Source organism: Cervus canadensis, chromosome 9 (genome assembly GCF_019320065.1).
Source record: "Cervus canadensis isolate Bull #8, Minnesota chromosome 9, ASM1932006v1, whole genome shotgun sequence".
NCBI lineage: Eukaryota > Metazoa > Chordata > Mammalia > Artiodactyla > Cervidae > Cervus > Cervus canadensis.
Genome location: NC_057394.1, coordinates 83,307,010 through 83,334,147, shown reverse-complemented (window position 1 = coordinate 83,334,147; position 27,138 = coordinate 83,307,010). Strand labels below are relative to the sequence as shown.

At 44.1% G+C, this 27,138-nt stretch overlaps 2 protein-coding genes across 14 annotated transcripts in view; one reads left to right on the top strand and one right to left on the bottom strand.

Annotated features, from left to right (window-relative positions):
* Positions 1 to 2,550, top strand: part of IL17D (interleukin 17D) — a 35,169-nt gene extending 32,619 nt beyond the window's left edge. For 6 of the 10 annotated variants that reach the window (XM_043477637.1, XM_043477638.1, XM_043477635.1 and 3 more), the window contains one exon: positions 1,236 to 1,627. In XM_043477637.1, coding sequence (XP_043333572.1) covers positions 1,236 to 1,518 — 283 coding nt within the window. In that variant the 3' untranslated portion in view covers positions 1,519 to 1,627. Of the gene's footprint in view, positions 1 to 1,235 lie in introns of all 10 variants that reach the window. The other 4 variants (XM_043477639.1, XM_043477640.1, XM_043477633.1 and 1 more) reach the window with 1 other exon arrangement.
* A 382-nt stretch (positions 2,551 to 2,932) lies between these two features.
* Positions 2,933 to 22,186, bottom strand: EEF1AKMT1 (EEF1A lysine methyltransferase 1). Of its 4 annotated transcripts, none has more exons than XM_043477645.1 (5): positions 22,039 to 22,186; positions 10,082 to 10,235; positions 7,472 to 7,554; positions 4,241 to 4,521; positions 2,933 to 3,452 (listed from the first exon to the last, which is right to left on the bottom strand). In XM_043477645.1, the coding sequence occupies exons 2-5, from the start codon at positions 10,226 to 10,228 to the stop codon at positions 3,283 to 3,285; spliced, it is 681 nt and encodes a 226-aa protein (XP_043333580.1). In that variant the 5' UTR covers positions 10,229 to 10,235; positions 22,039 to 22,186; the 3' UTR covers positions 2,933 to 3,282. The 4 variants fall into 4 exon arrangements, with proteins under 4 accessions (XP_043333580.1, XP_043333582.1, XP_043333579.1 ...); XM_043477647.1 differs by having other exon boundaries at positions 7,472 to 7,551; positions 21,978 to 22,130; XM_043477644.1 differs by having other exon boundaries at positions 21,978 to 22,129.
* Positions 22,187 to 27,138: the final 4,952 nt, after the last annotated feature.

Sequence of the window (27,138 nt, the reverse complement as noted above, 5' to 3'; positions counted from 1 at the left end):
ACCTTTCCTGACCTTATCCCCACATCCATGTGGTGGCCAAGGACTCGGACATGTCCCTCTGGGCACTGGGGTGCTTGGGGGCAGGTGCGTGGCCCCTGAGTTTAAGCACCCCCTCCTTCCTTGGAGCCACAGATCACCCCACACAGACCGTCCTAGTTCTTTCCTGCTGTATAAGTGGCTTGTACGCAGCGTTATCAGGTGGACTTGCTGCCAAGATGCCATTTCCGGGTCTTCCTGCTCTGTCATCTGCTCAATCAGTGTCTAAAGATGCTGGACCTAAAGGAGGAAGCGAGCCATGGGCCTTCCTTCAAGTCAGGGGCCATGGCTGCCCCCCGGCTGTGGGCAGTTAGCCTGGCTGACACGGTCTCCTTCCTCCAACGCTGACAGCTGGTCAGGTTCTGCCTCCCCACCCTATCACTCATCACGTGCCTTCCCGCATCTGTGCTTCCATAACTGGTTGTGTGAAGATCCTTCTTAGTTGGACACTTCTTAATTCAGCTGCTGCCCAGCAGTCCCAGGCACTGCAGGCCAGGGAAGACCAGTCCACAGAGGTCCCCTTGGGCTGATCTCCTTTGGTTTATTTCTGTCCTGTGCTCCCGTGGGGCTAGCATTCTAGGGCCTTCCCAGGCGTGACCGGCATAGTGTGTCCCCCATGAGGTCAGCGGTCACAGCTGTGACTCTTGAGACTTCAGGGTCACAAGGGCTCGGCTCTAGAAGAGGGCAGATGAACAGCGATGAGAGTCTGGGGTCATGGCAACCTTGTGACGTGGGGGATGTTAGGGAGGAGTGCCGGCCCCCACCAGTGACCTCCTGGTTTCAGGGTGGTGGGGTCAGAGTCCGCCCGCAGCTGCGGGCCCATTGTGGGCGCTGACGCTTGGATTTTGGCGTCTGACCAGAAAGTAGGGTGACTTGGAGGAACATGGAGGGGTCAGGTTTAGGTCATGGAGTGGTCAGGGTCTCCTTCACTTTCCAGGTCCCGGCCTGCCCACCCCCCCTCCCCGTGTCACTAAGCCCCTTCCCGCAGACAGGGGGTGCGTGGACCTTGATGGACAGAAGGACCTGGGTCTGGGCCTCCTGAACGGGTCTGGCGGCTCGGGGTGGGAGGCCACAGGACCCTTGGAGGAGCTGCAGGCTCCGGGCTGAGAAGGGGCATCTCCCTTTTCGGGGTGTGCAGTAGACTCTGGGCGCGGTTCAGGGAGCATGGCCCAGGCCCCAGCGCCGCCCTCTCCCCGCAGGATCTCCTACGACCCCGGCCGCTTCCCGCGGTACCTGCCCGAGGCCTACTGCCTGTGCCGGGGCTGCCTGACCGGGCCACATGGGGAGGAGGATGTGCGCCTGCGCAGCGCCCCAGTGCTCGTGCCCGCGGTGGTCCTGCGCCGGACCCCAGGCTGCGCGGGTGGTCGCGCTGTCTACGTCGAGGAGTACGTCACTGTGCCCGTGGGCTGCACCTGCGTGCCCGGGCCGGAGAAGGATGTGGATGCCGCCAACTCCAGCCTGGACAAGTCGGCCCGGCCCTGACCGCCCACCCGGGACCCCGGGCCCGAGGAAACGTGCCCAGCGGTGGACTGGACCAGACCGGACTGGACCGCGTGGTGGGCCGCCCGGAAGGTGATGGGGACTGAGCGGGGTGGCCCGCCTCACCCCCAGGACCAAGGGAGGGGCGAGTCTCAGAGGACAGACGGATGCTTGCAGTCTTTTTTAAAAAGTAGAGTAAACCGTTTATTCAGCTATTTTCTCAATGGGGCAGGAACAAAATATTTTCATACTTGCCGTTTTGAGCAAGTATATTGTTTTTACCTGATCTGTAAACATTTTATAAACATTGTTTTCACTTCCTCAGCCGGAATTTTTAGAAGTTCAGGTAGGCTGACTCTTGCTTCAGTTGGTCACCAGTGGACACGGCTGGACAGGACCTGCCCTCCCAATGGGCAGCTCAGCTCACCCCAGTCTCACTTTATTCATGAGGATATAAATCGCCACAGGTTTATACAGGGAGAAAGTTTTTTACTTTTCAAAGTCAGGGGCCAGTTTATGGACAAGAGGCAGTGAGGTCAGCACGTGGTATGTGAGATCTGTGCCAATTCCCAGGTATATGGCTAGTTTTAAGGGCTTCAGGAGCTATTAAGTGCGCAGACTTAACAGTTTCCAGAACGCCAAGAGTGGAGCCTCTTCTAGCACTGCAGCTAAAGACCAGAACTATCTGTAAATGTGAGACCTTCTTAACTCGATTTATGTAACACCTGTAGGTAGGTGAAGGGCATGCTGGCTGTGGTTTTCTCTCTGGACTCCACTTTGATAGGCTCAACTAGTTCTTAGAGGAAATGATGTTTATTAAGGTCTTATCTTAATTTTATGGTTGAAGTTTTTAAGAGCAGCTGTGAAGTCAGCCTGTTTATGTGCTCTCTTCCCCACTTAAAATCAGCCTTGGTTTGATCTGAATGGAAGCTTTACTGAGAACTTCCAGTTTGTATTATATATTGACAGAGGTTGTACATGAAAAACATTGCTGAGCAAAATTCATATTTTCCAAATAAAAATTCAGAACTGAAACTGATAGCTGTGGGTAGTTCTATACAGCTTGGGGCAAATGTTACTTCCCTGCTCAACCTCTGGAAATAACAACATAAGATAAGACTAGTGGTGGTATATCTGAACCTTTCAGAAGGGTTCAGGTCAAAGACAAAGAACTACACAAAAAGAAAAACTGCCTTTCAAACCTTGGGTAATTATTTCAATCATCGCTACTATTGTGTAACATTTTCCAGCCACTCTGCAAATATAAATAGTGCAAACATCAGAGCACTGAACAAAGAGTAAATGGATTGCATGTGGAAAATACTGCAGTTCCATTAACCGTGTTCATCAGTTTAGCTCACCTTAGCTGTTAAAGGCAGCACATTCCCAATGGAAGAATTGACTTTCCTTGCCAAGATCCAGAAAGGTAACCTTTATTTGCACTTTTTCTCTGAATGGAATTCATTTAACAAATATTTACTGAGCACGTGCCCTCCCTCTTCTGAACACAAACTGTGTCCTCAACTACAAATCCCTTGGCTGTTAGAGCCAGGGGCTGAGGTCTTGGCTGGTCACTACGTACTGCTCTTTACCTGTGTTAAGTGAGGACAGCAGACTAGATGGGGTCTAAAAGTTCTTCCAGATATAATTCCACAGACTCACGTCGGCAAAAGCACCCTGAGCTCCAGGGACATCCTAAGGAAATCATGATGTCTTTAATCTCGAAAATGAGGACTGGTGAGGTGGTAGTTTTTCAGAGGGGAAATGTCACTTGGGTCCTTCCTGCCCTGGGAGCTGCACTGACAGATCACGGTCCAGCTCAGAGTCGTAATTCACAAAACATCGAAACTCGTTTCCCAGGGTGCGAGTGTGTTCTGGAATAAACTTGCACATCTTCACTCCAAGCAGTTTTGCTGCCGCCTCCTCCATGACAGCACCTGAAGAGAACCACCAGACAAGCCTCAGCGCCACGCTGGCTGGGGCGAGGAGCAGTGAGCTGACAGTTCCACTCAGCAATAGGGGGAACGTCACTGCTTTCTATCCTTTTACTTCCTCCAACATTTTTGCCAAGTTCCTACTTTTTTCTACCTCTACAAAGCTGAGATACTTAGAAACTTTAAAAATTGCTTATATTCTACAAAGTAACAAAAGATAATTTTACTAAAAACTTTTCCAACTTGGACTCAGAGGCCCCTTTCTCAATAATATCGAATTGTGCAAACTCATACTGATACATTCGTTGTGCAAACTCATACTGATACATTCGTACCAGCCTCTGGCTGATGAATGCTCTTCTCCTTCCAGCCCCTCCTTAGGACCCACTACACCATGGGGAGCAAGGGGCTACAGGCCTGGAAGTAAGGGGACCTACAGTTCATGTTTTCGTTTTGACACACCAGGATAATTCCCCTCACCAGTGAGAATGTCTTCTGTTCTGGTAAACTGAACCTAATGTCTCACTCTGTAACCTCTGACATCCAGTTTAACCCCAGAGGTTGCAAATTTCTTTTATCAGCTGGAGAGGCTGAGTCAGACATGTTACTAGAACTGACACTGCTGAGTACAGATAGCACTCCTGGTGCCCTCACCCCATGCCACACCCCACTTCCTGGGCATTGTGCCACAGAATTCTCAACAGGCCCCGAGAGGCAGCATCACCTCAGCCCCAGGGTGCAGGGAGTTAAGTGGAATGAGGTCACAGGGTGTGTGGTCAGCCAGCACCCACCTGTGCACAGCAGGATCTTGCCCCGGGTCAGGAGCTTGATGGTTTCCGACATTTTCCTAAGACATTCCTCCGAGAGATAGGGGGGATCTGCTACGACAATGTCAAAGCTGTGTGTGGCGATCCTCTCAGGTAAGTCCACAGGGCTCTTGTAGTCATAGTAGACAAAGTCCTCTCCGTATACGGCAAACCTGCGGTCGTACTCAAAGATGCAGACGGAGACATCGTCTCTGTGCCGCTCTCTCAGCTTCTGGTAGACGCTGGGGGCGCTCACACACGCTATTCTGGGACAGAGAGACGCAGCTCATGAACGAGCTTTGTGATAGTGTTATAGCAGCGAATAACCACTTCACTAAAAAAGTATGGCGTGCATTCAGATTTTCTTAAAACAACACTACAAACTAATAACAGCAGTGAATTTTGGGAGGAGTGTGGTGTTTACAGATCTACAACTCATAATTTTTAAGTATGAAATGTACTTTTCATAGTAAAAATGTGAAACATTAGGTACAAGAGTTACGCAGCCCATGACCTGAATTTACCTATTATTTTCCTGTTGGTCTCTTTTAACATTTATTTCAAATACTTTTAAGCCTCAAACTAAATATTTTCAAGTTATTTTATGATATTCATATATTTAATATATAAAGAAAAAGAAAGCCTTAGGACTTTCAGATAAAGATGCAGAGGGAACACATTCATTTAGATTTGCTTCTTCAAAGCAAATAAATCATGAGAAAGAAACCTCCAATAGCAAGACAATGAGGGAAGACAAAGGAAACACACTCAGGAAGCTGACAGGCAAGGGTGTGGGCTGGGTGGTTTCTGACTCTGCAGGCCCAAGGGAGCCAAGTCCCAAACTGGCAGCCAGGAAAGCTGAGAGAGGGCCTCGCCGACACCAAAGCACCTGCAGCTCAGGAAGCTGAAAATCAGGTAACTCAAGAAGTAGGGGTGAAGGGGCGGCAGGGGGACTGTTTTTGGAAGGTCTATCGAAGAGGAAACTTCCCAGGATTCTCATCTCTGTGCCAAGCCGCCACACTGTGGGAGAAAACGGGAAGGATGTTCTCCGGATGGGGGTGGGGGCACAGCTAGTGGTGAAGGGCCGTGTGGAATGGCAAGGATCACATTAAACCCACCAGATGTTGGGACCCCTGACCTATGTGCCTCCTGGAATGAGGTCAACGAGATGCGTGATTCCCAGGACGGAAGTTCGCTCTTTCTGGGGCTTTTACCAGCCCACAAGAAAAAGCCTGGATATACTGACCAGGCATTCCCGGGAAAACAGCTGATCCACAGCAGCCAACTGCAAACACCAAAGAGAAAGCCTGCCCAAGTGTCAGAGCTTCCAGCCTTAGCATGCCCACCTCAACTAGGAGCACACAGCAGAGGGTCAACAGGCAACTCAGAAGAGTCAGCATGTACTAGAGCCAAAATATTAATAAAACACAAGAGGCATGCTGGAGTCAGACTTCGAAGAGAAGAAATCCTGTAATGTGATATCCTCAGAAGGATGAACAAGATACCATGATAAATATCCAGAGACCTAAGAAATTACAGGTGATAAAGTACGTGACAGCAGAAATGGCAAACTCAGTGGAAATTTTCAAAAATAAAGTTGAGGAATTTTCCCAGAAGGTCAGGTAAGACAAAATATGTGAAAAGGACAGAAAGAAAAATGAATCAGGTAAAGAGAATAGAAAAAAAAAAGACAATTTTCCCAAACTGGAGGACCCGAGTTATGAGACCAGAAAGGCTTCCACCCCGTTCAACAGATGAAAGCACCATACCAGGACACACAGAACACTGGGGATCAGGAGAAAACCCTAAGCCAGCAGGGGCCAGGGACGGGAAAAACAGGTTTCGCATAAGAAATCAGAACGGCACTGTATTTCTCAATAACTAACACATCAAGAGAATGGGTAGAATAAAAATATTTTCAGACAGGTTTTAAAATTTTCCCTCTAGTGAAAAGTGTTGAAGGATGTACCCAACCAGGATAAAGCTGTGAACTAAGGACTGGGATACTAGATACAGGAAGATCAAAATGAGAGAGATAAGAGGACACTTGGTAGATGGTGGAGGGAAACACCAAGAACAGAGCTGGACATCAACCAGTCCAGGCAGAAGAGATGGCAAAGTCGGGGGCGGGGGGGGGTATTTTTTCAAGGAGTTGAAATATGTGTGAGTTCGTTGATTAAGACATTTACGCCACTGGGGAGAATTTGAGGATTAGTGATATGGATGTATAAACCCTATTTAACCAAGATAGGATATAACTAACACCAATTCTACACAATCACTTCCAGAAAACAAATAAAGTAACACTTCTCAGGTCATTTTATGAAGCTACTAATATGAAACCCAAACCAAGGGAATAAAAAAGGAAATTTCAAATTAATTATCACTCATGAAAATTGCTGAGTCATGGCCAACTCTTTGTGACCCCATGGACTTCTCCATGGGGATCTCCAGGCCAGAGTACTGGAGTGGGTAGCCTTTCCCTTCTACAGGGGATCTTCCCAGCTCAGGGATCAAACCCAGGTCTCCCGAATTGCAGGCGGATTCTTTACCAGCCGAGCCACCAGGGAAGTATGTAGAAGCAAAAGCCTCAACAAAATATTACCAACAAGTCCAACCATAAAAAAAAAATGGGTAGAACTACTGGGAGCATGGACAGTAAGCACGTGTGCAGTGGAGGATGAAGGAGCTAAATCCTTAGTCTCTTAAGGTGAGATGTCTGTGAGTGACAAATGAACAAGTGCCAACATAAACAGCCTTAAAGATGTAGAAGAGCTGAAAGGCAAGGGGGGGACAAGGGGAAAATTAACAATGGATTACTTTTTTCAATAAGTCTTTCAGGTCCATTTGACTTTATATGCACACAAAGTTCTGATAGAAATAAAAACCAAACTAACAAAACCTGTAATTCTTAAAATTTTAGGAAGATCAAACATTAAGATTTTTTTTCTTTTAAAGCAATTCTAGGGGAATAAACAGGTTAGAAAAATGTTAAAATAAGAAACAGATTAAGATGACTTATACGGAACAGCATTTTGAGTGTGCCCCTAGATGTGACAGGAAACCATTCTTACTTCCTTGTGGTCTTCAAATCATCAACCACAGGTTTTGTAGATTACAGTTGAACCTTCTTATGAACCATCTCTCATCCAGGAAGGACATTTAAAGTATTACTTTAGATTAAAAGGCAAAAGAGAAGCAAACCTGGTATCTCACCTGCCACCCTCCCCGGCAGCTGCTATGGCGTCCTCAGCAAGGCGCAGGGCTGTCTCCGGGCTGTACCAGAACTGGCTCAGCTGCTGTGACAGGAACGAGTGAATTATATTAGACCTGGCATACACTTGTCCTTTTAATTCATATCCACTTACCAATATAAACTCTATCAACAGCCAGTGTCACTGCTGGGCCATGCAGTATATTCTGTGCTTCCTTCTGGTATGGCATCTCCTATTGTTCTAGAGTTAATAAACAAACCACTGTTGCACTTGCTTGGGTTCTCCGAAACTATCCCTAATTCTCCCAACATCATCCTGTAGCTCCTGAAAAGTGGTGCATGGGAAGTTAATGTTGTGAGACTTACCATGTCTAATACATTTAAGATTTTATCCTCAACACATGAAAAGATGCTCAACATCACTCATTATCAGAGAAATGCAAATCAAAACCACAATGAGGTACCATTACACGCCAGTCAGGATGGCTGCTATCCAAAAGTCTACAAGCAATAAATGCTGGAGAGGGTGTGGAGAAAAGGGAACCCTCTTACACTGTTGGTGGGAATGCAAACTAGTACAGCCGCTATGGAAAACAGTGTGGAGATTTCTTAAAAAACTGGAAATAGAACTGCCATATGACCCAGCAATCCCACTTCTGGGCATACACACCGAGGAAACCAGATCTGAAAGAGACACGTGCACCCCAGTGTTCATCGCAGCACTGTTTATAATAGCCAGGACATGGAAGCAACCTAGATGCCCATCAGCAGATGAATGGATAAAGAAGCTGTGGTACATATACACCATGGAATATTACTCAGCCGTTAAAAAGAATTCATCTGAACCAGTTCTAATGAGATGGATGAAACTGGAGCCCATTATACAGAGTGAAGTAAGCCAGAAAGATAAAGAACATTACAGCATACTAACACATATATATGGAATTTAGAAAGATGGTAACGACAACCCTATATGCAAAACAGAAAAAGAGACACAGAAGTACAGAACAGACTTTTGAACTCTGTGGGAGAAGGTGAGGGTGGGATGTTTCGAGAGAACAGCATGTATATTATCTATGGTGAAACAGGTCACCAGCCCAGGTGGGATGCATGAGACAAGTGCTCGGGCCTGGTGCACTGGGAAGACCCAGAGGAATCGGGTGGAGAGGGAGGGGGGAGGGGTATTGGGATGGGGAATACGTGTAAATCTATGGCTGATTCATATCAGTGTATGACAAAACCCACAAAAATAAATAAATAAATAAAGGGGAAAAAAAAAGAGATTTTATCCTCACATTTCATTGGTAACTCAGCTGGGCATAGAGTCCTAGACTGAATGAAATTTTCACTCTAAACACTGAAGGCAGTGCTTCACTTTTTTCCTAATTTCTAATAAAGCTATTGAGAAGTGCAACGTGACCTGTCCTGAGACACTGGAGGTGACATGCTTTTCTCCAGAAGGTTCTAGGATCTTCTTAGTCACCTACATCCAGAAGTTTCACACATGCCTCCTGGACTTGCCCTCTAGTTTTATAATGTATTCTTTCAAACTTCCTGGGAGATTTCTTCATTTTTGTAAACAAACCAAAACAAGTGCCAAAAATATACAATTAGTTAATTCAGGTAGTGAAATTATGACTTGTTTTTTTAATTCATGTTTTTACCTATCTTCTACACCAACCATAGATTACTTTCAGAATCAGAAAGAAAGTACACAGTATTTAAATAAGCAAAAGGAAAAGACAAAAAGATTACCTTAAGGTGGACTTCAGGTTTCTAATATTTATTATTCAAAGCATCAAGCTAAAGACAAAAACGTGACCAAGGAAAACTAGAGGCATCTGAGTAGGTGGAACATTCAGAGTAAATATAAAGAAACATTTCTGTCACAGTTTCAAAGAGATGATGAATTTTATATAAAATAATATAAACTTTATAACTTAAAGAGATCTAAACTTGACACAAAATGTAAAAGACTGCACACACACACCTCCCAGATGCAAAGTGATGAAGAGAGGCAGATCGATGATCAAGGTAGTCAAAGAAATTTCAAGCCTCATCTATCTCTAACTATGCTTCAAAAAAGGTAGATTTCTATGTTACAGTTTAGGTTAGCTTTCCTCAACTCACTTTTAAAAATTCCTATTTTTATTTGGCCCATAGAAATACAATTAAAATACATACTGTGCACCAGGAACTATTAATATCTTCTTTAAAAACCCCTTTCATCAATTTTTCACTACATGTTTAACACCCCCATTACTACAGTTGCCCCATTACTACAATGATCCCTTCCCACAAGGAATGCTGGGCTCCAGTAAAAACTGACAGAAGGAACCTGTCTACGAGAAAGAAGTACAGTCTGTGTTGGACACGGTGATACGCTCTTCCCCTATCTGAAATGTCCCCTCCTCTGACCACCAAGCAGCCCGGGTCAGAATGAGGAGAATCTGCACTCCCAGTGTCTTAGCTACTGAACAGGCTATCAGCTTCCTAGTGACAAGTGAGACAAACTGGGCTGTTAGGTGGGGTGAAGACCAAGAGTGGACTAGCTACAGAACACGCTCCACACTGCCAACACGTCCTGAAGGACGCGGAGCTTGTTCACTTACCCAGTTCTCTTCTATTATCCCGATGTTATACTTGTCGTCACCACGGAGGTCAGAGTGGTGCTGCTGCTGCTCAGCATAAAATTCCTGCAGAGCTGCGAGGGCGTAGGAAGAAAGCTGGGGGGGGCCCTCGTCTTCGGAGTCACTCATCTCACACCTGTGGGGAATGAGTCTAAGTGATGTGAGTGTGTTTTTCTTTTCCATCAAACAATTAAAAAAAATTAACTCACAGCAGTGATCCAAACTGGAAGTGAGTTGTATAAGGAAAACAGGTATTTAAAATTTCTGAGACCGGGAACCTCCCAGGTGGTTCAGTGCCCAAGCCCACACTCCCAGTGTAAGGCCCGGTTCTACCCCTGGTCAGGGAATGAGATGCCACGTGCCATTAACAAAGGCCTGGCGCAGCCAAACACATGCATACATACGTCTGCAGAGATTTTCCCCTGAACTACAGCTGAAAAAATAAATGCATGCTTTCCCTCTCCATATATACAGATTCTACAATAAAATTTTTCACATTTTTATGACTCCTTGCAGAATGAAATCTGTAAAGATGTTTTGCTTTCTCCTGGTACCCCAGTGGTCACATGCAGATAATTCACAGTAGACTCTCTGAATCAGAGCTTTTTATGTGTGAATGTCATTGTCAAGGTGACCTAAGGCTCCTAGGTGTTATGATGGGATAAGTGAAGGATTGGTAAAGGAGGGGGAGAGGAAGAGATAGGAAAATTAAAAGGGATGAGAGAGGATGCAAATTACCATCACAATGAGATATAACTATATACCTACCAGACTGACTACAATGGAAAAGACAGGTAACACCGAATGTTTTGGGGCGGGGGGGCGGTGTAGAATAATAGAAACTGCCTACTTTGCTGCTGAAATGTAAACTGATGAAAACATTTTGGATAACAATATTACCTTACCTCTGCTTCAAACTCAGTAATTCTGTATCATATAACTATATGAAACTCCTGTGATTCACACAGATAGACATGGAGATATGTTCAAAGTGGGAATGTGTACTGGCCACAACTAAAACTACTGAAGTGTCCACTCCCTGGACGTTACATAATATACTGCTGTATATTCCTACAGTAGGACACTATATCACAATGAAAACATTTCCTCTTCTCCTTTGCGGGCTTGCCACCTGTAACTGTTACTTTAAGGATTACAGGTTTACAGGATATCTATCATGGCACACATTCAAATAACATTACACCACTTCCTGTGCTATACAAAAACCTTACAATTTGTATATAACTTCCATTTCTCTCCTCCAAGCCTTTGTGTTACTATTGTCCAACATCTTATTTTTATATTTGATATAAAATAAACACATTACAGGCAAATTTGGCCTTCAAGTAATGAAGCAGGGCAAAGGCTAACAGAGTTTTGCCAAGAGAATGCACTGGTCATAGCAAACACCCTCTTCCAACAACACAAGAGAAGACTCTACACATGGACATCACCAGATGGTCAACACTGAAATCAGATTGATTATATTCTTTGCAACCAAAGATGGAGAAGCTCTATACAGTCAGCAAAAACAAGACAGGGAGCTGACTGTGGCTCAGATCATGAACTCCTTATTGCCAAATTCAGACTTAAATTGAAGAAAGCAGGGAAAACCACTAGACCATTCAGGTATGACCTAAATCAAATCCCTTACGATTATACAGTGCAAGTGACAAATAGATTCACGGGATTAGATCTGATAGACAGTGAGTGCCTGAAGAAATATGGATGAAGGTTTGTGACACTGTACAGGAGGCAGTGATCAAGACCATCCCAAGGAAAAGAAATGTAAAAAGGCAAAATGGTTGTCTGAGGAGGCCTTACAAATAGCTGTGAAAAGAGAAGTGAAAGACAAAGGACAAAAGGAAAGATAAACCCATTTGAATGCAGAGTTCCAAAGAATAGCAAGGAGAGATTAAAAAAAAAGCCTTCCTCAGTGATCAATGCAAAGAAATAGAGGAAAATAACAGAATGGGAAAGACTAGAGATGTCTTCAAGAAAATCAGAGATACCAAGGAAGTTTTCATGCAAAGATGGGCAAAATAAAGGACAGAAACGGTATGGACCCAACAGAAGCAGAAGACATTAAGAAGAGGTGACAAGAATACACAGAAGAACTGTACAAAAAAGATCTTCATGACCCAGATAATCACGATGGTGTGATCACTCACCTAGAGCCAGACATCCTGGAATGTGAAGTCAGGTGGGCCTTAGGAAGCATCACTATCAACAAAGCTAGTGGAGGTGATGGAATTCCAGCTGAGCTATTTCAAATCCTAAAAGATGATGCTGTGAAAGTGCTGCACTCAGTATGCCAGCAAATTTGGAAAACTCAGCAGCAGCCACAGGACTGGAAAAGGTCAGTTTTCATTCCAATCCCAAAGAAAGGCAATGCCAAAGAATGCTCAAACTACCACACAATTGCACTCATCTCACATGCTAGCAAAGGAATGCTCCAAATTCTCCAAGCCAGGCTTCAACAGTACATGAACAGTGAACTTCCAGATGTTTAAGCTGGATTTAGAAAAGGCAGAGGAACCAGAGATCAAATTGCCAACATCCGTTGGATCACTGAAAAAGCAAGAGAGTTCTAGAAAAACATCTACTTCTGCTTTATTGACTATGCCAAAGCCTTTGACTGTGTGGATCACAACAAACTGTGGAAAATTCTTCAAGAGATGGGAATACCAGACCAACTGACCTGCCTCCTAAGAAATCTGTATGCGGGTCAAGAAGCAACAGTTAGAACTGGACATGGAACAACAAAGTGTTTCCAAATAGGAAAAGAGTTTGTCAAGGCTGTGTACTGTCACCCTACCTATTTAACTTATATGCAGAGTACATCATGAGAAACGCTGGGCTGGATGAAGCACAAGCTGGAATCAAGATTGCTAGGAGAAATATCAACAACCTCAGATATGCAGATGACACCACCCTTATGGCAGACAGTAAAGAACTAAAGAGCCTCTTGATAAAAGTGAAAGAGGAGAGTGAAAAAGTTGGCTTAAAGCTCAACATTCAGAAAACTAAGATCACGGCATCTGGTCCCATCAGTTCATGGCAAATAGATGGGGAAACAGTGGAAACAGTGATAGACTTTATTCTGGGGGGCTCCAAAATCACTGCAGATGGTGACTGCAGTCATGAAATTAAAAGACACTTGTTCCTTGGAAGAAAAGTTATAACCAACCTAGACAGCATATTAAAAAGCAGAGACATTACTTTGCCAACAAAGGTCCATCTAGTCAAGGCTACAGTTTTTCCAATAGTCATGTCATGCATGGATGTGAGAGTTGGACTATAAAGAAAGCTGAGCACTAAAGAATTGATGCTTTTGAACTGTGGTGTTGGAGAAGACTCTTGAGAGTCCCTTGGACTGCAAGGAGATCTAACCAGTCCATCCTAAAGGAAATCAGTCCTGAATATTCATTGGGAGGACTGATGCTGAAACTCCAATACTTTGGCCACCTGATGCAAAGAACTGACTCACTGGAAAAGACCCTGATGCTGGGAAAGATTGAGGGCGGGAGGAGAAGGGGACAACAGAGGATGAGATGGGTGGATGGCATCACCGACTCGATGGACATAAGTGTGAGTAAACTCCAGGAACTGGTGATGGACAGGGAGGCCTAGAGTGCTGCAGTCCATGGGGTTGCAGAGTCAGACACGACTGAGTGACTGAACTGAACACACCACACTGTTAAAAAATCTTTTATATTTACCTACACAGTAACACTTACATTGCACTTCATTTTGTATTGATTAATACTGCCGTCACCTGTCATTCTCCTTCTGCTTGAACGAACGTTTCTTGTAACGCAGCTCTCTGGGGCTCCTCTGGTTCTCACTCTGCCCTGCCTGCTTCCCATGAGGCCTCCCCCAAATCTATCAGTATTTCCTTGACTCAGAGTGGTCCCTGGGTTCCCTTCCCTGCATAGCAGCCTAAAAACTCTCTCAGGCAGTAAGATGGAACAACCATCAGGCAGTCTGTTCATTTCCCTTTTTCAGGGTCCACTGACCTTTGTGGCCTGGTTCCTGTTATCTTCAAAGGCATTTTCCCCCACATATTTTACCTGTTTTTCTTTTTTTTTTTCAGTTCTATCAGATGGGAGGGGAAATTTAGTCCTTGTTACTCCTAGTGGAAGTTCACCACAGGGGGAAAAAAAAAACCCTACAGCCATATATCCTAACAAGAATCAATCTTAAGAATATGTTAAATCATAGAGTTACAGAATACATATAGTATCAATAATTCTATTTCAGTGAAGTTCAGAAACATGGAGATAAAAGCAAGTTAATGAAAAACTAAAGATTAAAGACAGTGGTTACCACTGGGAGTGAGGAATACATAATTTTTAAAATGTTTATTATATTATCTGCAGAGACCCATGGACTTGATTCTGTAACCAAAAAGTGTCTGAAATGGCTTCTAAACACTTTGAGCCTTCCCCAAGTAAAAATCTTTTTCAAAGAACTTAGAATAAATCCCATGACTCATCTATTTTTCTACCTGCATTTTTCACACTGTACAATGATTTCCATTAAGGTATGAATTCAACATAGGAAAATATAAGCTTTTTTAAAAACAGAAAAAAATGTATCCAAGTACATGTATGGCTTATAGTAGAAGCCAGTAGTGCTCTGTGAAATGTTTTAGCAAAAAATACACGTGAGTATAGGGTCGTGCATCACGACAAACTTCCTACTGCAGGCTGTAGTCTTAAATGTTTGGAGTTTTTCACTGTAAATGATCTATAATTTTTGCACAGACTCATCTCAAGACAGAGACGTTCTAATCCTTTATACAAACAGCTCTTATCTGAAGCAGATACTTGGTATTTTTTATACTGATTGTGAAAAAGCATTTCTGCTATTATTTAGACATTCAGAAAAACAATATAATACTGGATTAAGAGCCAAGAACTGCAGCCGAACTACCTAAGCGTAAATCATGGCTTTGCCACTTCTTAACTACATAGCTTTAAGCAAGTGTTTAACTCTTCTATGCCTTAATTTTCTCATCTATGAAATGGAGATAATGTTAAAACTTACTTAATAGAGTTGTTCTGAATTAGATGAGTTTCTAGTGACAAACCACCTAATCGGCCTTGGCACATAACAGGAACAGAAACAATTACCTTCAGTACTGTTCACATTGCAGCATCTCACCGACAATATGGAATCTGTGGCAACCACGAGTTTAGTGCCTTCATATGACTATCTACTTGGCAGCAAAGGGACCACAAGAGATCAATAATTAAAGAACACTACGAAGTGTGACAGGAAACGATGAGCATGGTGAACGCTGTGTGCAGGGAGCAGGATTGGCTCTGGCTGACTTGTCACATGTCACCTTCACAGATGTAAGATGGACTGATACTCTGGCCACCAGATGTAAAGGGCTGACTCATTAGAAAAGACCCTGATGCTGCAAAAGATTGAGGGACGACAGAAGATGAGATGGTTGGATGGCATTACCGAATCAATGGACATGAATTTGAGCAAACTCTGGGACAGTGAGGGACAGGGAAGCCTGGCATGCTGCAGTCCACGGGGTCACAAAGAGCGGGACACAACTGAACAAGCTATCACTATATCACTTTTAGACAAAACACAGATTAACAGATCTATCATCTCATAGCACAAAATAAAGTGGTCAGGGAGGTGAGACTGTTCAGAAGGTAGACATCATCAAGGTGGGATCTAAAGGTGGGAAGGAATGGTTAGTGTGTATCAAGTTATTAGAAGGATCTGGGAAGACTGTCTCCATACTGAGATAATTGTACTGACACAGTCTGTCTGATGAAACTACTTTGGATTACTAGTCTATTCAAAGGTTTTCGACTCCCAGGAGAAGACTTAAAATGTCGTTAATTTCAGTCAGTTTGGGCCCTTAACTCAGCAGTGGCTTCCTATCCCCACTTGCCTCAGGAAGGTTTTGTGCTCAGGGGTTAACTTACACAGCTGAGTGAGGACAAAGACACAGCAAGGTCAATGCCACGGAAAGTTTGCTGTTCCCAGTTCTAGAAATCCAAGTCACAGCACAGCGGGAAGGACCACCTAAGACTGGTCACATGCAGGAACAAGGAGGCAGGGAGAAAATGGGGACAGTGTTTTTACTGCTCAGACAGTGGGCGGAAGGGGAAAACATCCTATGAGGGCAGAGATGACTTTCCTGTGCACCTGAGAGCTAAGCTGCGGAGAAGACGTAAGCCCCTCCGGCCCTGAGAAGAACAGATGCCAGGCAGACAGATGTGCTCGAGTCTCAGAACGCAACTCCAACAGCTCTAGGAGAAGCTTGTATGTAACCAGTGGGAGGAAAGTGGGCAATAAAGACTTCAAATAATGGGAATCTGGATTTTGATTGCTGATGGTACTTCTGATCATGGAGGCAGAGGCAGGCACCATTGCTGCAGCACTCCACCCCCACACCCCCAGCAGAAGCAATTCTGAGGGGATTCAATGTGCTACCACTGCCCCGCCCCCTTCATGGGCCACACATTTAAGGACCAACCAGACCGTTATAAACAGCAATCGCAAACATGGAGGGATTTAGAAGGTCCATGTGCATGCCCAGGAAAAGGTGTAGGCTTAGAAAGACCTTAAGCTTCCTCAGGCTGATCTTTAGCACAAAAACAGACTAAAATAATTGCAATAACAACAGAATGAGAGAAAAAACAAATCTTGGAGAAGGGGGAGAATCTGATTTCCAGCACTTTGAACAAAATCATACTCTGAACAAAGTATGAACAAAATCATACTTTATGAACAAAGTATGAACAAAAGCACTTTGAACAAAGCATACAAAGAGACAGCAAAGTACGGCCCACTGAAAAGAAAAATGTAAACCTAGAGAAGCCATGTCTGAAAAAGGCCACACAGCATACCTGCTAGACAAAGGCCTCAACTGTCCTAAATATGCTAAAAGAACTAAAAAGTATGGACAAAGTTAAAAAAACAATAAATGAACATAATGCAAGTATCAACAGAGACGGGGTACACCTTCAAGTGAACCATGCTCACTGTCCCAGAAGAAAAAATAAAGGGAGAGATTATTAGCTTTTGTGCAGGACTGAGAGTCAAACACTGCAAACTGATCTGCAAGGTACAAAGAGGCTTCATTCTGGTCTTGTATTTCAGGATTCAGAATCAGGAAAAAAATTTTTAATGCTTTAAAAGTAAGTTTTTTTATAAATGATGGATATAAAATCTATCAGATGTTTTCAAATATTTTTGCAAAAAAGGTAAATCCCTGCCTTGTTCCCCCTCCCCACAAGATACAGAGTAAGAATTTGGAAAGACTTCTACATGAAACATAAATATGAAATTCTCATTTATCAGTTGATCCTTAACGGCTCCAACACTTAATATTTTTAGTAAAGGTCCATTAAAATTAAGGAATCAACAAACCACAGGACAGTTGCTTTCTACTGTCATTATGATGCTCACTGAAAATGCTGAAGGACAAGAACAGGCAACGTGAGATTGCATGTGACAGATATTCAAAGGGCATGGATCTACAAAATCACAAACAATCCAAAGAACACTGTGGGAGAAGTAAATGCTGACTTCCAAAAGAAATCCAAGGAAATCTACATGTATCACAGCCTCTGGCATCTGGTCAAAAGTGATTCTTCTTTATAGAGACATCATTTTGTCCAATCTGTTAACCAGATCAAATCAACCTTAACACATGTCTCATCCGACATGGACTGTTCCCAGTCAGTTTCAAATGAGGCAGATGAGTTGTTTTACTGACACTGTGGTGAAACTGTCATGACACAGGGGACTCATGCATCAAACATGCCACGAGACTGGCTCATCAGCTTTCTGGGAAGCAACCGAATTACTTCCAGGTCACCCTTCTTGTCATCACCGACTCCATACACATCTATAAACAGACAGAATCTGTGGATGGGATCAGCTTTGCAAGGGTACCAAGCATCTCCGGGGGGCTTGTTTGTAAAGTACAGGGAGGAGATATTGACCACACTTTAAAATTTGTAAAATAGACAGGACGGCCCTTAAAACAAGCATTATCTCTTTATTGTGTTCTCAGGTAGCTTAACAGAAAACATTTGTTCACCATGAAAGAGAAGTGATTAAAAAATGTAACCAAAGAATCCTGAAAACTTGCTCTGCAGAGTAGTGCCTGTTTCTTCTAAGCAAAGTGGAGAAGATGATCACCGCCTGCATCTGACGATCACGTCACCATGCCCCAGGGGCCGCGATGCAGCAATGCAACAAGAAACCACACAGGTGGCCTCGGGACACAGGTTCCTGCCTGCTTGAGGATGGGGCTGGGACATTTCCAGAGGGGGTCTAGTGAACAGTATGTCCAAAGAACTGCTGAAAGAACCAACACCCTTGTAACAGATAAGCAGTCTTAACATACCATCAGACAGCTAGTGGGTATTTTAATGTCACTACTAGGCATCCCTGAGTGAGCAACTGCAGACCACCAAGGGCCGCCCAGAAGCAGAGTGTGTTTGGAGTTAAAGCAGTATCTGTGCACATCACAGGGACAGGAGTCGCCAGACACTGACGCTAATGTACAGACTCCACAAGATCACAAACAGCAGGGAAGCCAGGCCCTCCAAGACCAAACACGTGAGCTCAGCTAACAGAAGAATGACTTAAAGTATACTGTACTTATAAACTCTAAAGTTTTATAATTCACCTTAAAAAAAAAGAAAGATGAGGGCAGGGAAGCTAAAGAGTTATAAAACCCACAACTCAAATCATAAGCGAATGATTTTAATCAACGATTCAGAAATGCACGCTCATGTAACCAACTTGTTATAAGATAGGGTTTTTTAGTAGGAAAAATACAAGGAAATGTTTTCTTCCACAAAGTTTGCAAAATCACATCTTCTTGTATTGCTCATGACCCTCTGACTCTCCCTACTGACTTAAATGGTATTTCTTCACACAAATACTTTTCATGATCAGGTTATTTCCTTAATAAGTTATTTCTTGCTTCAGCTCTTTTACTTCAAAATAAAGAAAAGTGTAATTTACTTATTGGTCTCTACCAATATTCCTTAATTAAAAACTTTTCTTAAAATATAAAGTTGACAGCCTTAACTTTTGGCATGTGTATGTGTGCATACATGATAAAAGAGAAGACTGCAACCTTTCCAGCATCACCCACACAATAACAGCTCTAGATGCTACACACCAGGCAGTCACCTGCTTTAGAGCTACACATGGGAACACGAGTTCTTTAAGAAGTGACTGCAGTCTGGGAGGGAAAGAGATTGCCAACTGACTGGGCACCTGGCGAGGGCTGTCCAAAGGTCCCACATTTGTGCTAGAAGCTGCTGAGAAATGGAGCAGAACTGCTAAGGGGGTGGATTTAGTGCTCCGATGAGGGGCACTGTTCACAATCATCAGTAACAGGAGAGCAAAGCTGCAGGGCTGAACCAAGGAGTTCAGATACTCTCATCATGGAATATGACATCTGGGGCAGGTTTATGTTCAGAATGACATGCACGTAATGATGACAGGGCACCTGACGCTTACACATCCCAACGAACACTGCCTTTCAAAGTCAAGTCTCTGGGGACTCACAGGCTTGCCATTCCACCAGCACCACTTCTAGAGCTCCCTGCAGAGCTGGATCGAGAGGTGATAAGATCACCTCCATCTCAGTCACAAGCTGGTTTCCTCCCCAAAAGGTGTCCTTCTAACTTCACATTTTTGCAAAGATGAGCTCTAATGAATCAAATGTGCTATCACTGAAAGGATTCTGTCTTGTTCAGTTAGCCAAATATACATTAATCCTTCCTAAGTGGAAGGCCAAGCTTCTACTGTGGGGAGAAGTACGGACGTGATGAAAGTACGTGTACCCAAGTGCCTTCTGAGAGGTTGTCCAAATGCTTACTAGCTTCCAGTGACACCCACAAGACACACCATCTTTTCTTTTCCTTCAGGATCTCTCTAAAGGTTACTACTCTAGACAGGGAATCCTAAAAATGTCCGAGCAAGGTGATTATTCTGCCAACAAACATACTGCCATTCTCCCATCTCCTCTCATTGTCAGAGTAAAAGACAGCTTAGAAGTCTCAGGAATCTTGGAAAGCCTTGACTATCTTTTCTCTTTGTCCTCTTCTTAGACAGAAAATGAAAATTACCACAAATTATGACTGTAAGTAATATGGAGAAGAAAGTACAGTAGGTCCAGGAGAAATCTCTGACTGTGCCAGCTTTGGGTCAAGCTGAATTTGTCTAGTACGATGACAGTTCAATTTTCTTTGAACAGCTTTACACATCTTAGGTAAACTTAATATGCTCCAGTGAGGAACATACCTATCAAAAAATTACCCCCTTTTGGGACTTCCCCAGTGGTCCAGTGGCTAAGACTCCGTGCTCCCAATGCAGGGGGCCCAGGTCTGATCCTTGGTTGGGGAACTAGATCCCACATGTTGCAGTTAAGACATCCCATGCTGCAGCTAAATATGACACAAGATCCCAAACGCAGCAACTGAGCCCTGACACAGCCAAACATGAACAAAGACAAACACAGACTGCGCTCAAGGCTAAAATAATTCTTAAAAATTGTATTAAAATTTAAAAAAAACTTTACCCCTTTCTGTAGGTTTGGAAATAATGTTTGTAGATAATGTAATTTCTTCAACTCACTCAAGCTACTCTGATCAAAGACCCCAGATAATATGAAACTTTTCACCCCCAGAAAACTGGATCATACACTCCAAGGCAGCACATGTATAAATGTGAAATGGTCACACTGAGTAGCTGCCTGTGCATATTCAGAGCCTCGGTGGAAAATCTGAGGTATTTCCAGGGTGCCCACCTGTCTCCCAGAGACCACACCAGTTCAGCGGAGGTGATGGGGGGCCATCAGCATTTGCTCAGGATGGTCTTACTTCACAACGCTTAGGATCTCCTGGGAGCATCCCTACCTAATGGCCTAGTGTGCGTTCATTCAAGGTAAAGCAAAGGCGGGTGGCTTTCTCTCCTTCCCTTTTAGGAAGCTCTGTCAAGGGCAGAAAGTCTAAATTATCTCCCAGTCCTGCCATCATGTTCACTGGCCAGAGAAGGAGCCACAGATTACTCGTGGGAGTGGGGGAAAACAACACACACGCCTTGGCAGCTGCCAACAGCAAGTGCTAAGATAAAAAATAAGCAACACCACTTTAGCAAATATTAAAATCCAACGTCTCCTGCGAGACTGCAGGTACAGTTGGTTCCTGATTCCAGCTGCATGACGACACTGCCTGGAAGAGCTGAAAGGCAAGGAAAACTGAGCGAGTCCACATACTTTCCTATGTACACATATGAATGCATAAGGATGTTTCCACAGCTGCATTTGCGGATGGAGAATGGCTTTCAATTTGCAACCTGAAATCTGTTAGCTAATTATTGAGAAATAAAAACATGAAAACAAAACAGTTGGCTTTAACTTCATGGCAAATAATTCCGAAGGGCAGCTTAAGAAAACTACTTGCATGACTGACAAAGAAAAAAAAAAAATTCCTGCGGAGGGTGGATCTCTAAATTGTCCGTATTCCAGGATCCGGGCCTCTACGGGGACAAGGGCTCAGCGGCCGTGGCCGGCAGGCTCCCCCATGACCCTCCACAGAACCGACGCCGCCCGCGCCCCCGGTGTCCACACGCACACGGCCCACCCCCACCGGCTGCTCCCACAACCGCCCCGCCTCCCGGAACCGCACCGCCGGACGCCGTCCCAGCCTACCCCCAACGCCTTGGAGACGGCCGTTACTCTACACGCTGAGACACCCGCTGAAGCTCGGCTCCACGAGCCCGGGCCCGGCACGGCGGCCGCCCTGAGAGCACCCGAGACGGCAGCCCCTCCCAACCCCTTCCGCCCAGCCCCGCGGACCAGAGCCTCTACCCTGGCTGTGTCGGGAGACGCGGACGAGCGGAGTCCCGCGGAGCCGTCTCGGGCTGCTCACCCGGCTCGCCGCTCGAGTCCACGCGTGCTCCGTAGCCCGTGGGGCCTGGTCGGGCAGCCGACTGCGTCTGCGCAATGCGGCGCCAGGCCGGAAGCGTGCGCGAGGACGCGTCCGCGCCAGCACAGCAGTCCCGCGGGGCGGGGTGGGAGGCCGTGGTCGTGGGCGGGGCTGCGGGCCGGCCCGGTCCGCGCACGCGCAGACGAGCGCTCCCGGGAGGCCCTTTGGCCCCGCGCCGCGTGCAGGGCCGCCTCGAACTAGGAGCTGCGGGGCTGAGCACGTGTCCTCGAGGACAGGGGCAGCAGAGACTTGGCAGGTTTTAACGCGCACCAAGAGACCTGCCGTTTGCACTTCATTGTATGTTTCACAAGCAGCAAGGCCCTGTCTGTTCCGTCTCCTCCGTCTAATGGAGATATACAGATATAAACCGAGGCTTCGCGCCACCGCTGCGTTGAAGTGAAGTGAAGTCGCTCAGTCGTGTCCGACTCTTTGCGACCCCGTGGACTGTAGCCTACCAGGCTCCTCCGTCCATGGGATTCTCCAGGCAAGAATACTGGAGTGGGTTACCATTTCCTTCTCCAGGGGATCTTCCCAACCCAGGGATCGAACCCGGGTCTTACGTATTGGAGTCAGACGCTTTAACCTCTGTGCCACCAGGGAAGCCCTAACCGCTGCGTTAGAGGCCTTTAAAACCCCGCACACGGGCCCCTCCGCGGTGCGTCTGCCGGAGCCACCGTAGACCGCCGCCTGACACCGAGGGCTTCGGCGATCCGAAGATGCGGTCCCCGTGCTGAGACCGCCTACAAGCTGGGCAAGCCCTCCCCTCATGAAGCAGCAGCGCTGTGTGCAGCGACTCATGGGTGGGAGCGCACCGTCCGCGCTGCTGGATCAGAGCCGACCCCTGCGTGCGGACAGGAGGCGCTTGCAGACCCCCAGCAGTGTCCTGACTGTCCTCCCCCAGGGCCAACAATCCATGCAGCATCCTTGCCTGCCTTCCCCTCATCCTCCTTACCAATTCCGTCATCTTCCCACGCTACCTTCTGTTGAATACCTTTAATCCTTTCTAGTATAAGGTGAGGATATAAATTAAAAACAGGTTTGTTACTGTGGCAATACCGTAATTTCCACTTTAAATACGGCCCCCAAGCTTAGGGCAAACCATGCTTTCATTTTTTCTTTGATTGCTTGGATGACAAGTCCACTAAGCCGGGTATGTCAAAACCAGCTATAATTTAGGGAAGCAGCAGGAAAGAAAACATATACATCAAGCTAAAAGAATAAATATGAACCGAGAGACAATAACCGACTTTTATGGCAGTATATTTTTTTACAGAGGTAGTAGTGTTCCATACATAGGACACACTGCCTTGGCTTATTCAGCAGAAAGGCTTATTTATGTTAAAGCAAGTTATTTTTGGATTAAACATCTATAATATTTTAAGCTTTCAAAGTTTCAACTGCTTTCACCGTGAGACAATAGTTATCTGCCATTTAATGTGTATTACTGTTATTTTTATAATTAAAGTGACCACAGTTGTCAGAAGTTCAGATAGTTTCACCTCCACCAACAGTGCTGACTGCTAAGACAGCGTGTCACATAATACATACATTAAGATTAAACTCTTCCAGCTGAAACGCTTGCATTGTAATTTAAAAGCTTTTGCAAATCATAAAAAAAAATTTAAGATACCAAGAGGCAATTTTATTATCATTGAAACAAAGGGGAAAGAAATTGTAGGAATTCCCTTGGCAGCCCAGTGATCAGGATGCAGCGCTTTCACTGCTGAGGCCCTGGGTTCAATCTCTAGTCAGGGAACTGAGATCCCACAAGCCATGTGGCCAATAAATAAATAAAGGGAAGCTACTCGTCAAGTAAACTGGACTAGAAAGATACGTTCAAATCAACCTCAATTCAGGAATTACTCCTTTTGTGTGGCCCTGTGACACACATGACAGACCTGTGATCAATGAAAACCCTAAGAAGCTTAGTCAGAGACTGAGTCTGTGTCTCCAGCCTGTACTCTGCCAGTCCCAACAGCTTCGCCAGGTCAGTCCTGAGAAAGGACCACCCCGGGCACTGCAGTTACAAGCAGCTGTGCAAATAAAACTGCAGCCCGAGAGGCAGGGCTTACTGAGAGGAGTATCTGAAAACTGACCTGGCAAAGCAATCAAGAGTGAACACTACCAAAACTTAAAACTGCTAACTACCACAGGAATAAAAGTATTTAGCACGTCCCTGTTTTAAACTCTCTGCAGGACTTCCCGGGCAGTCCAGAGGTCAAGACTGTGCTTCCAAAGCAGGGGCGAGGGTCCAATCCCACATGCTCCACAGCGAGACCACAACATATAAACAACAAACGAACAAACAAAAATCTGTCTTTCCTTCAGGTTTTTGGTTTTTTTTTTCATTTATCAGCTCTGAGAAGCATCAGTGACTTAATCACAGTTCATTCTCTTGCTAGATGTTAAAAATAATTTACACTGAAAGAGTTCAGCAGGATGTTGACTTATGTGCTCGAAATGACAGTGCTTGCTGCCATTGGTATTGTATGGTGTTTCCAAGCAAAAGATTTTTTCCTTGGGATCACCAAATACGCCCTTTGCTTCCACTTAAGTTTTAAAAGAATTACCACTTGAGATTACAGAAAATGCACAGGACCCAATCTGGGATCCTATGTTTAACAAACATACAAAAATGTTTCATAATCTAATTAATTCACCAAAGTCATCATTCATAAACCACACACTATAAACACACAGTACTTTAAGAGAGCACTAGGATTTTAAAGATGGTATCTAAGAAACAACACCAGACTTTTACATTCGTGGCCTCTAAGACCATCTACAGCTCCCTCAAATGCCAGGTGATGTACACAGGTTAAGGTCCCCCCCTTGAGAATGAAAGAACTCCACTGAATTCCTAAACAGCCTAATGTTTCTTTATCCATCCTTGGAGTAGAATTAAATCTCAATATAACCTAAGAAATCAACAAACATTCAAAGCAATATCAAGTTTAAAATAAAAACTTTACCTTTCACTGAATATGTCTACAAGATTTAGGATTAGGTAAAAAAGAAAGTCCACCTAACGCCCAGCAGATGGTACTTTTCCATCTTCCCTGAAAAGTCAAGAACAATGATCCAACTACACTTACTACAAATATGCCTCCACTCCAGTGATTTAACTAATAACTCTGAAATTCTTTCTAAAAGTGTGAGCTGAGATAAAAACACATCTACTCAGTACAACAGAATATAAATGAAATTCTGATTTTCTCTTTGAATCTTGGACATTCTATTAATATTAGGGTTGGGTATTCTCCCAGAAGGTAATGCAACTCCCTATTTTTAACTGTGCAGATACGTCCTCATGTTTTTTATTTAAAATTATTTTGACTGTGTAACGTCCCCAGTGTCAGTCATCCTCGGCTTGGCTGGTCAATGAAGTAGCACCATTCCGTAAGTTTCATATGGTAGTCTAGCTAAACTCCCATGAACAAATCACACATGATCAAAACAAAAATGTAATAAAAATATTTAGTGAAGACATTTTAACTCCCATTTATGAATTTAAAAATACAAATAAAATTTTATCAATTTGATATTCAGCTTATAACTGGCTCAATACACAGCCTTGATTTAATTCCTAGAATTGTACTATAGCATCTTTTGAAAAATTAAATGCAACTTTATATCTTTATTAATAATGTTAATAGAGGTGAATATTTAAACAGTATACTCATCCCTGGGTCTCTTAAAAAAACTGAAAAGTCAGTATAAGTTTAAAATTTTAATATCTATAAATTTAAAAAATTTTACACATGCTGAATGGTAGCAGTGCTAACATTTTGTGACCATTAAACCAGAAATGAAGCCAAAAAGCTCACTGCATGGAGCTTTTTCCTTTGTACAGAGAACCAAATCACAATACCAGTATTTGCAATCTGTCACCATCTTACGTGGTAGACGACACCACACCAGGCAGCCTGGCTTGAGACACTGTGGGCACACCCCCCTCAGGCACAGAGCGCAGACGCACTGCTGAATGTCAAGCTGGGACAGTCCGCCATCAGTACATTCTGACCGCTCCTAACAGCTGAGAGCCTAAGAACACAGATTGGAAAGAAAATCCAAGGCCAAAAGCTCTCCAATGCTGGAAACTCTGGGACCAGGTGAAGGGCAGATCACAGAGGGCAAGCGGGACATAGTTGGTTTGGGGTGAGAGCCGCAGGGGCTGACATGCGGACCACATCTCACCGTCACCGTGCATCCACCTTTACAAAGACTCATGTGCACAGAGCTGGAGACAAGAAACAGATCACGTCATCCATCCTCTGCAGGACACAGAGGATGCCCATCGTTAGGCTTTCATCTTTACCTGAACCAAATACAGTCTTTGGCTAAATGTCATGGATTCCCAGTATAATTGATTAGGAATACGTCACATTTCTTACATCTAAATTAAAATGTTTAAAGTTCAATTTGAACTACAGCACTTCAAACTAATTTCAGCTCAGCAATATACCTAAGTTGGATATTTTAAAATTTTAGAATATCAATTTTTAAAGAGTTCTTAGATGCAGTGTTTTCAGAACATAGTTATTACCAAGTGAGGGAATATTCACTTACATTTAAAAATAATTTAAAACATTATTATCATATCCTCAAATCACCTATGCTGTTTTACAGAGAAATTTACAGAAAATTATAATATTAAGAACTCAAATTCCAAATTGGTTCCTTATTCTCTGGTTATGAAAAACCCCTAAGAAGTACTGAGGTTTCTTCTTCTGAACAGCTAATATTTTATTCAGGAACTTATAACAAGAATCATTGTCAGAGACAGCTAATTACTAAGATCTAATGACAACACCTCTAACAGCAGAGGTGACAAACAGAAACATGTAAAATTATGAAAATAATATTTTAAGGGTGCAACAGACCCTGCAGATTAAGATACTCAAACTTGAAATCCTTGAAACTGACAACTCATTTCCTTCAGTACTTGAGGGATTTATACAAGTATTAACAGACATGGAGAATATGGTCATATCAGAAATACAAAGACTTGACATTTTTGGTAGAAGAGAAAATCCAGCCAAA

Excerpts from the sequence above, each read along its gene's own strand:
- EEF1AKMT1 (XM_043477645.1), bottom strand. The coding sequence starts at position 10,228 with ATGAGTGACTCCGAAGACGAGGGCCCCCCCCAGCTTTCTTCCTACGCC. Across the intron at positions 7,555-10,081 it reads GGATAATAGAAGAGAACTGG|CAGCTGAGCCAGTTCTGGTA; the intron begins GTAAGTGAACAA and ends TTCCTGTCACAG. Across the intron at positions 3,453-4,240 it reads CAAGATCCTGCTGTGCACAG|GTGCTGTCATGGAGGAGGCG; the intron begins GTGGGTGCTGGC and ends GGTTCTCTTCAG.